The sequence below is a fragment of the Rhipicephalus microplus genome, chromosome 3, assembly GCF_043290135.1.
Source record: "Rhipicephalus microplus isolate Deutch F79 chromosome 3, USDA_Rmic, whole genome shotgun sequence".
Lineage (NCBI taxonomy): Eukaryota > Metazoa > Arthropoda > Arachnida > Ixodida > Ixodidae > Rhipicephalus > Rhipicephalus microplus.
The window spans coordinates 140,605,438-140,614,802 of NC_134702.1; the positions used below are offsets into that span (position 1 = coordinate 140,605,438).

The following is a 9,365-nucleotide window of genomic DNA, read 5'->3' on the forward strand; positions in this document are numbered from 1 at the left end:
TGCGTAAATTTAACATTTCGTGCTCTCGTGTGTAGCAGCGCGAACACATGAGACACGCACCGAAACGGCATGCCCACAGAAACAAAGAAGACAAACAACATGTGGCTTTAGCTGTGAATGAATTTGACTTGGATATCTGTGTGAGAAAAATAAAAAAAAACAACTGTCGCTGCTATAAACTGAAAAAAAAAATGTATGTTATCTAGCAAAATAACTTTAAAAGTGATAAACGGTTATTCAAAAAACAAGTTACAAGTTATGAATATTTTCGCAGGTCTTTGTTTTGTTTTTGTTCTAGCAGACGACAGCCTCCTACTGCTTCTACGACAGACGTAGTGCGGTTTCACGTTCGGTGCGTGTCGCCGACGCAAAGCTCTACAGTAGTGATATCAGAGTTATCAATTCTCAATGAATCATAGGATGGCTACAAAGCAGTAACATTTTGACATAGTGCAGTACGCAATCTTTCAAGGTATGACATTTCTTTGCTCTGAAGCAAATCGAAGCAAGCCGGCCGGCACAATCAGCTGATGTCGCCGCTACGCGAGGCATGGTCGTGCGCAATAGCGTCGCGCCCCGCTCTCGATTTGTCATCAAGCGATAGAGCTACTAAGTGGAATACAGCTAGATGCAGGGATTGATGGCGTATCACTCTAATTCCCTGTGGTGGCCGACTCAGTCGCAAGAGAGCCCCGGGAAACAACCTTCAACTGCTCAAGCTTGTGTGTGGGTGTAAAAATACTTGTTTTCATCCGCGGCGGGGCAGCAATCTATAGTTGAAAGACATGCGAAAAGCATGTGACGTATATACAATCCCAAAACATATGCACACAACAATAGATACGATCGCATATCGTACATAAAAATGCCAACACATAGCGTGTAAAAAGCAAATTTATATACATAACTCAAACTCCTGGCTTCTTCAGCGCGAATAGCTTAGCATTTCTGCTTCTGGACGCCGGTTGGTGCAGACGCAGGATGGAAAGCTCATCCCGAGCAGCGACAGCGGCCGACGCCGGCCGCGGTACAGCGTCTCCTCTCGTTCCAAAGGACTACAGGATTATTCTGCCTTCGTTGCCATCAGGTGAAGCGATGCGTCGAGCAGTAGCTCTACACTGCGACGTCAGCGGCCGACCGTACCGCATCGACGACTTCAGGAAACCTCTCAAAGATTTAGGCGTCATACAGCAAGTAAGTGGCATCGGAGCATATCAGATGTCGCACGTGTGGCTATTGAACATGAAGACCGTGGAAGCAAAGAAAGCGCTGACAGACGCAGGCGTTATCAGAGTTAAAGACCGGGTATGTCTCGTCATTGACCCGACGCGGCAAGAAGTTAAAATGAAATTGCACTGGCTAGCGTTCGATGTTACAAAAGACGCTATTCGACGTGCCTTCTATGAATACGGCGACGTCAAGGAGGTGACCGATGACCGATGGAGAGTCGAGGATTTTGAAGGAGTTGAATCGACCACTCGAGTAGTACGCATGCAACTACGAGATGGCGTTTCTGTGGATCAACTGCCCCATCAGGTGCGTATTGGCAGCAGTACGGCACTGGTCGTGGTGCCGGGAAGACCGCCTTTGTGCTTGCGGTGCCGAAGCACAGGGCATATGCGACGCGATTGTAAGGTCCCAAGGTGCAGCGAATGCCACTCTTTCGGTCATGAGCAGGATGAGTGTAACCGTTCATACGCACGAGCTGCAGGGCGACGACCAGAGACTAAACAGAGTGAACTTCTCATGGATGAGGAGGAATCTGAACAAGCGTCTTTGCCTGCGACACCACAGAAGCAGACGACATCGGATGACACGCCGGTGCTGGGGAAAAGCAAGCAAGTTTCTTCAGCCCCGGACACGAACGCCGAACGGAAGATGGGAAGTCAAGCGGCCCCAACGACTAGCGAAGAGACGCGTCCTGCGCCTGCGATGCACGCCGCGTCGCAGTTGCAAGCAACGCGCCCTGAAACGCCGGCGTCCCAGGCCAACGCTGCTTCGACTCCTCTAAACTCGGCTTCACGGCACTCTTTGGCGAACAAAACACACGAAAATGAGGATTTGCCTAGTGATCTGAATACCTTAAACATGGAATAAAAATCGGCGTCTGCAAAACGCCGTCGCGATTCAGACGACGGTGCTCAAGTAGACGAAACGCAAGTAAAGTCGGAAGTGCAGTGGAAGGTGGTCAGTGGAGGCAAGAAACGAAACGCTGCCCGACAACGGTCGTCGTCGCTGAAACGCGACGATGGCCGCTCAAACTAAAGGTGAACAACATGGATCCGCCCTGGACGACGAGAGCCCAATAAGTGAACGTGCCGGGCTCTCAGCTCGGACCCGCTCACCGATCACGTCGCTGAGCGGGTTCGCGAAAGCAGCGACGCTCAATGTACGAGGACTGGCTTCCAGGAAGAAACAGACTCAGCTCTACAGACTAGCCATGGACCAAGACCTGGACATTATTGCAGTTCAGGAAACCAAAGTGGAGAGCGTGGACGCCACCGAGAGCCTACTGCAACGTTTCACCGGACGCTACACCGCCAGCGTCAGTCATGCAGTTGGTAGGTCGGCAGGGAGTGTGATCTTTGTGCGGAAATGTTTAGGTGCCAGTGTTCAAAACGTCACGTCTGACTCATCTGGAAGGTTTGTTGTATGTGATTTGACCTTCTTTTCTCTTAATTGGCGAGTGATTTGTTTATATGCACCTCTTAAAGTTGATGAACGGTGTGTAACATTCGACGAAATTCGTACTTATTGTCAATGCGATCGCATAGTCATCCTTATGGGAAATTTTAATTGTGTGATCAGTGCCGATGATAAAACAAGTACATCCAATTTCAATGATTCAAGCACAGTCGCGTTAACGAATCTAATTTCTGACTTAGACCTTGAGGATGTTGCAGAGTGTATTGGTAAAGGACCAACAGTGTATACGCATTTCCAAGGCTCCAGTCATGCGCGCCTAGATAGGGCCTAGGTATCACTGGATTTAATTCCGATTATCAGTGAGTACAATGTCCTCCCTATTTCATTTAGTGATCATTGCTTAGTATCATTTGTTATAGGTAAAAGGAATAGACGTAGACCAGTATTTAACTGGGACACGTGGAAGCTGAATTCTAATCTCTTGGAAGATGAAAAATTTATGGACAGTGTTCGAGAGGCGTTGGTAAACATAGATAGTGGAGACCAAAAATACGGAGTGAAGTGGGAACAATTTAAACAGAATATAAAGTTGATAGCTATAGAACGCTCATGTGTAATAAAACACGGAAAGAGTGAAGAAGAAAGAACCCTTCGTTTAAATCTCAAAGAACTGCTAGCAGAGGACAGCAAAACGCCAGGCTTATTCACAAATGATATAAGGTCAGTAAAGTCCAAATTGGAACAAATTGATGAGGGGAAGTATCGTGGCGCACAAATAAGGGCAAGGGCAGAGAAAATGACCGTAGGAGAGAAACCGACCAAAAGAATGCTTGGTCTCAAAAAACGAAATGCTCAGCGGAATGTTATACATCAGATTGAATACATGGGTAACGTTACAAGTGAACAAAGGTATATAGAGGATGCTTTCAACGAGTACTACACCACTTTATTTGATAAATGTAAAGTAAATGTAGATGAATTCAAGAATGAATTTTTAAAATTAATGCCAAAGGTTGAGGACTGCAGGAAAGACAGCCTAGAATGTCCTATTTCTGAACCAGAAGTGACAAAAGCAATCATTGCCCTCCATTTGGGAAAGTCCCCAGGACCTGATGGCTTAACAGCCGCATTTTAAAAGGAATTCAAACACGAACTAGCACCGATCCTGGCAGCGGTTTTTAACGAAGCCTTAGACATAAAGACTTTGCCACCTTCTTTTCTGCTATCTCATACTATTCTAATTCCAAAAACTGAGGACGCAGTTAAATTACGTGAAGTGAAATCGTACAGGCCAATCAGTCTCTCAAATATCGACTACAAGATTTTGATGAAAGTGCTAGCAAGGAGACTGCAGACAGTGATTAATAACATAGTAGGCGACCACCAGACATGTGGGATCAAAAGGCGCACTATATTCACAAACATTCACAAGGCACGAAGTGTATTGGAGTGCTGCGATGCCACAAATGATCACATCGCGATGATCCAGATAGATTTAGAAAAAGCATTTGATCGAGTACCGCACGAAATTCTTTTTCTTTTGTTAGACTATGTCAATGTTGGCAAAGTAATTCGAGATACAGTTCGAATGGCATATACTGGATGTAAAACTCGGCTAATCATCAATAAAGTTCTTGGGAAACGAATTAATGTCAGACGTTCTGTACGACAAGGCTGCCCTTTGTCTTCCCTCCTATTTTCAATTTTTATAGAGTCATTTTGCCAAAAAGTCATGAAAAGCAATAACATAGTGGGGTACAAACTACAAGAAGCTGAAGTACGGGTACTGGCATACGCAGATGATATAGCTGTGTTTTGTAAAGATTATGATAGTATCGCTGAAACTATAAAAATTGTGAACCTTTATTGTAATGCAAGTGGTAGTTTGGTAAACTGGAGCGAGTGCCTGGGTTACTGGCACGGTGAATGGCCTGTGACTCCACAATTTGTGGCTGGTATTTCATGGACTACTACTCCGGTACGATATTTAGGTGTGCCATTAGAATATTATTGCGACAGTGAACCGTACTGGCGGCGTCAGGCTGCGGAGCTACGACAAAAAGCTGAACAACTCAATGGTTTCCAGCTATCAATTTTCGCCAGAGCGACATTTTGTAACGTATTTTTAGTCAGTAAGCTCTGGTATGTCCTTCAGGTAATGCATTGTTCACGTGTGAATCTACAGAAGCTTCATCGAATATTTGCTGTTTTCTTGTGGGGTTCTTCTTGGGAGCGAACAAGTAGAACTAACTTATTCAGACGGGTTCGCTCTGGAGGACTTGGTCTGTGTCATTTGTACCTTCGTCAGTTAGTTAATCGGTTTATGTTTTTCCGAAATAATCGAGACCCATTCATACGTACTGTTATACAGCTTAGGCTTGGAAGACGGTTGCCAGAATTTGTGGTAGCATCTGTTCACATGAAGGCAAGTATTAGAGGTTTCTTAAAAGAAGTTGTTGATTCATGTCTCTTTCTAAAAACGCGTTTTTCATTGGAATACCTCAGTACGGTTTCGCGTAAAAAGGTATACAAAGATTTAGTAGAAACAGTTCTTCCTGTTCCCCTATATAGAGCATTATACCGTGTAGGCCCAGGCCAAAATGTCTTAAGCCGTGTTAAAAAAATGGAGGTAACACCTGGAGCGAAATCCTTTTTCTTTAAGTTGCACACTGGGACCTTGCCCGTGAAAACATGGATGCAAGAAAAAGGCTTATTCGTTCCTTGGGGTGTTGATTGCCTTCTCTGCAAAAAGCCGGAAACAATTGAACATGTTTTCCTGGACTGCTGGGATGCAGTCTTTTTCTGGGATGTTCTCCAAAGGACTTTGAAAAAGGATCTGCCTCTCGATGCCTATGGCATCAGATTTCTACCAGTATCAAATGAAGAAGGAATACCTTTCGACCTAGTTATGTTACTGGGCCTGCACGGTATATGGCAATCTAGAATGGCGGTGCGCCATGCTGATATTAATGCACGTCCGGTCAGGCAATATTTCTTTCAATCTGTCTGTTCGTTCGTGGAAGCACAAAAGGTTCAACAAGAGGTGCCCGAATGGCTTCATCAAGTAGAAAGCCTTCTACAGATGAAGGAATTTTAAAAAAGCCTGTCAAATATGATGCTTTTTACCTCTTTTTTGTTTCATGTTTCTACTTTGTTTGATGTATATATGTTTGTGAATGTTGTATGTAAACAGGCAATAAAGAAAGAAAAAAAAGCGAATAGCTTAGCAAGCTGATGCACTCAGTTCACGTACGCGAGCACAACTAAGTGGCGCAGGTTCGAGTCCCGTCAAGTTTAAATTTCTTTTTGTTTTTTTTCAACGTTTTTATTGTACTGCTATTTTTTCTGATGCCTTAGGTTCTAAAACAAAATAAAAGCAATATTGCGTTCAGGTACGTATGTGGGACTGTGTTTTTTGCGCAAGAGTTATTAGTATTTTTATTTTCATTATTAATTTTTTTATTTATTTTATAATATAACAAAATTAAGGACTAAGGGGAACAATGGGTCTGCTTGATTGTGAAGGGACTCGAGAAGTGAGAAAACTCAAACCAAAAAATTTATTTGAGAAAAAACTGAGCATTTCACAGCCGGACCAGTTTCTTCAAGGGTAGGCCCTAGGTATGCGCGAGACTTGCTATATGACTCATCTCAAGCTGTGGTAGTTGAGGGAAGGCAATATCATCGAGAAGCAGTTCGAAAATATATTTTGGTTGGTGTTTTTTGATTCCTCCAAAATAAGGGCTGCACAATTGTGATCGAGCCAAACCAAGAATTGCGGGCACGAAGTCATCAGACAGAAAATGAATAATGTTGATTGTTTGAAAAACTGCCCTTAATAAAAGGAAGAGTTAGGGAGTGCTACGTAGCTTAACTCGCAGTAGGAATTTTATTTATACATATAGATAGTTTAAAATGGACAATGTTGCACACACAGACATTGGTTAAATTTCTTTGCAGCACAGTTGAAGCATCTATGTAGAACTGAAGCATCAAGAGAAGCTCATGCGTCCTCACTTTATTGCGCTTTACATAGCTTGTATGCGTCCATGCAGCTATGATATGATATATTTTAAAGCATTTGTTTAACCTATAATCTTCTTATTCATTAAAGCTGGCCCATAAGTTGTGTCTTATGTAGCACTACAATTGAAGCGTAATCTGCATGGTGGTCTGAAACAATGCTTTTGAAAATCTCAAAACAACCCAGCTCTATACACGACCATCCGTGCATCAGTGATAAGCACCATTATGTGTTTGTACATATCAGTTGTGCTCTCATACTTAATTATTTTTCTGACCACTCCCTCTGCCCCTACCTCGTTTCTGTCGTGAAGCTGTGGCAAGTTGTGTATAGCTGTATTTATAATGTAGGAGCACATACTATCAATAAAATATTATTTTTAGGCTACATGCAATTAGTTTTCATAGATTTTCATTTCTTTTGTCGGTGCTCAGGAGAGCTAAGCTCATGGTCGATATTTTAAAATAACATTTCTCTTTGCCAATGTTAATGAGAACAGTTTCATTAATATTGACAAGTTCATTCACATTGAATTTAGTTCTCATTATTATTGTTTCTACCAAAAAACGAGCCCTTGAAGTTATGCTTTTTTTGCTTGATTTGTTTTCGTGTGACAGCATGCAAGTAAAATGAGTTATTGTCATTCCTTGTGAATGACACATTTTCCGTGTGACAGACTTTAGCACCTGGTCATCTGCAGAAGTTGTATTCATTCTGGAAAAGGGCGAACAGCGGGGACTGACAACACAGACTAGCCTGCGTTATTCTTTTGTACTATATATGTCACTGTGCATTCATTTATAACTTTATAGAGCTCGGATTTCCTGCTTAAAATGTGACAACTGTAGAGTTTCCACATTTTTGCAACAATCCACATGCCTTTCTTACACTATTGCACATTTTCGTAAGCACCTTACAAAATCTGTATATTTCCGTAAGACCTTACATTCTGCATTTTCCTTATGAAAGCTTCTGTACACTCCATACACTTTCCTTATCCTTCCATATCTTCCATCATGAACTCTCCGTATGCTCCATAAGTTTCCTTATCTTTCCTTATCCTTCCATATACTCCATAAAAAGCGTTCCATATATGCCATACATTTTCCTTATCTTTCCGTATACTCCATAAAAAGCATTCCGTATACGCCATACAATTTCCTTATCCTTCCTTATACTCCATAAGAAGCTTTCCGTAAATGCCGTACAACTTCCGTATATTTCCATAAAACTCCATATTTTTTCCGTATGTAGCATAAGGAAATGTTACGGAGTCCATATATTTTCCGTAAGATTTCATACGGAACGTTTCAGTAGGGATTAATCGAAAGACGATTGTCTTTTGCCGGGCGTACTACAATAGTCCTGCTCTTATCCGTGGCCACCCATGATGCTGTTTTCGTACCATTTTTGTACTTCCATGTGGCCGTGCATATCGCTGGCAGAGGGCTTTTCAGTGCATCGCGCCGCATTTTCAGTGCAGCGTAGCAAAGCTTAGGGTACTTAGAATTACGTATCTACGCATTTTCTACTAAAGGAATCACCTAATACTACTATAATGGTGTTGAACCTCCGATATGCGTAATATTTGCTTTTTGATCGAAAATGTCCACAGATATGAACCGTCATGGTTATTACATGGGCTGCCAGAGCCTGATGCTGCACCTGTTGCCAGGTTCGGTACCAATTAGTTCAAGGTGGCTGAGTGCTCAGCAAGTGCTCAAACTTGTATGTGGTTATATCGTGTGACATACTGATAAGCTACAAATACAGATAGACGAAAATATTTACGTTGAGGTATCCCAAAAAAGACTATTGGAATTGGAAGCAATGCGAGTACGTGTGCGTCTGCACATGTGGTGCCTTGCTCGTTCATTCCATTTGACCTCGTTTTACGGGCGAAGATCCTTAAAGCGGCAACCGTTCGTCGCTCGTAGTAGTAGTAGTAGTCGTAGTGTGTAACCAGTCTCACATTTTGACCTCCAAGGTGGTGCCGGTGGGAGATTTCTTCTGTGCGTTGTAGAACAATAAAAATTCGCAGCGTGCGCGTTACCCAAAAGCCGCATTCTCCTGTCTCTCATTCCCCATTAGCCGCCATTGGCATGTACATTGAGCACTATCTGACAGGAAAAGGTTGCTACGTTATACTCGCTAAGCGTAACCTCCTAGGTTTTAGAAAGGTTTAGCGAGCGTTGAGCCGCAGTGCCATGAATACAGTGAACTAGTATATACCATGAATTCGAGGTGGTTAAAGGCGGGAAGTAGAGACGAAGCGCAAGCCGTAAGAAAGTGTGCGCGTGCCCCCTCTCGTTTAGTCCTTGGAATGTCCGCTGAATGGTGGTGCATATGCGGAATATATGATGAAAAGATGCGAGATGGTGGTACTTGGAGTGTTGAATAGGTGGACGAACGGACACACAGACAGATGCTTGGATGGATGCACGGATGGCTGCACGGACGGATGGACGTGCGGACGTACGAACAGACGCACGCTCGGACGGGCGGATGGACGCATGGGCGGCCACACAGACGCACGCACGGACGGACGGAAGCAAAAACGAATGAATGGACGGATGCTTCGCCCCACTCTCCATCATTCACTCCGTGGATATGCAGCCATTTTTTTAAAGCCTCACTTTAACATAAGTCAACTAGACCGCAAGGACATCCTAATAAAGTGTATATGTTAGCTAAC

At 43.3% G+C, this 9,365-nt stretch overlaps 1 protein-coding gene across 1 annotated transcript; it reads left to right on the plus strand.

Moving 5' to 3' along the window:
* The first annotated feature begins 981 nt into the window (after window positions 1-981).
* Window positions 982-8,291, plus strand: LOC142802977 (uncharacterized). The gene is made up of 3 exons (XM_075888067.1): window positions 982-1,838; window positions 2,410-2,545; window positions 8,286-8,291. The coding sequence occupies exons 1-3, from the start codon at window positions 982-984 to the stop codon at window positions 8,289-8,291; spliced, it is 999 nt and encodes a 332-aa protein (XP_075744182.1).
* The last annotated feature ends 1,074 nt before the right edge of the window (window positions 8,292-9,365 follow it).

What these genes read in the sequence shown, in the direction of transcription:
- LOC142802977 (XM_075888067.1), top strand. Translation starts at nt 982, where the DNA reads ATGGAAAGCTCATCCCGAGCAGCGACAGCGGCCGACGCCGGCCGCGGT. An exon ending in CCGGTGCTGGGGAAAAGCAA is followed by an intron (nt 1,839 to 2,409) that starts GCAAGTTTCTTC and finishes ACTGGCTTCCAG; the next exon opens with GAAGAAACAGACTCAGCTCT.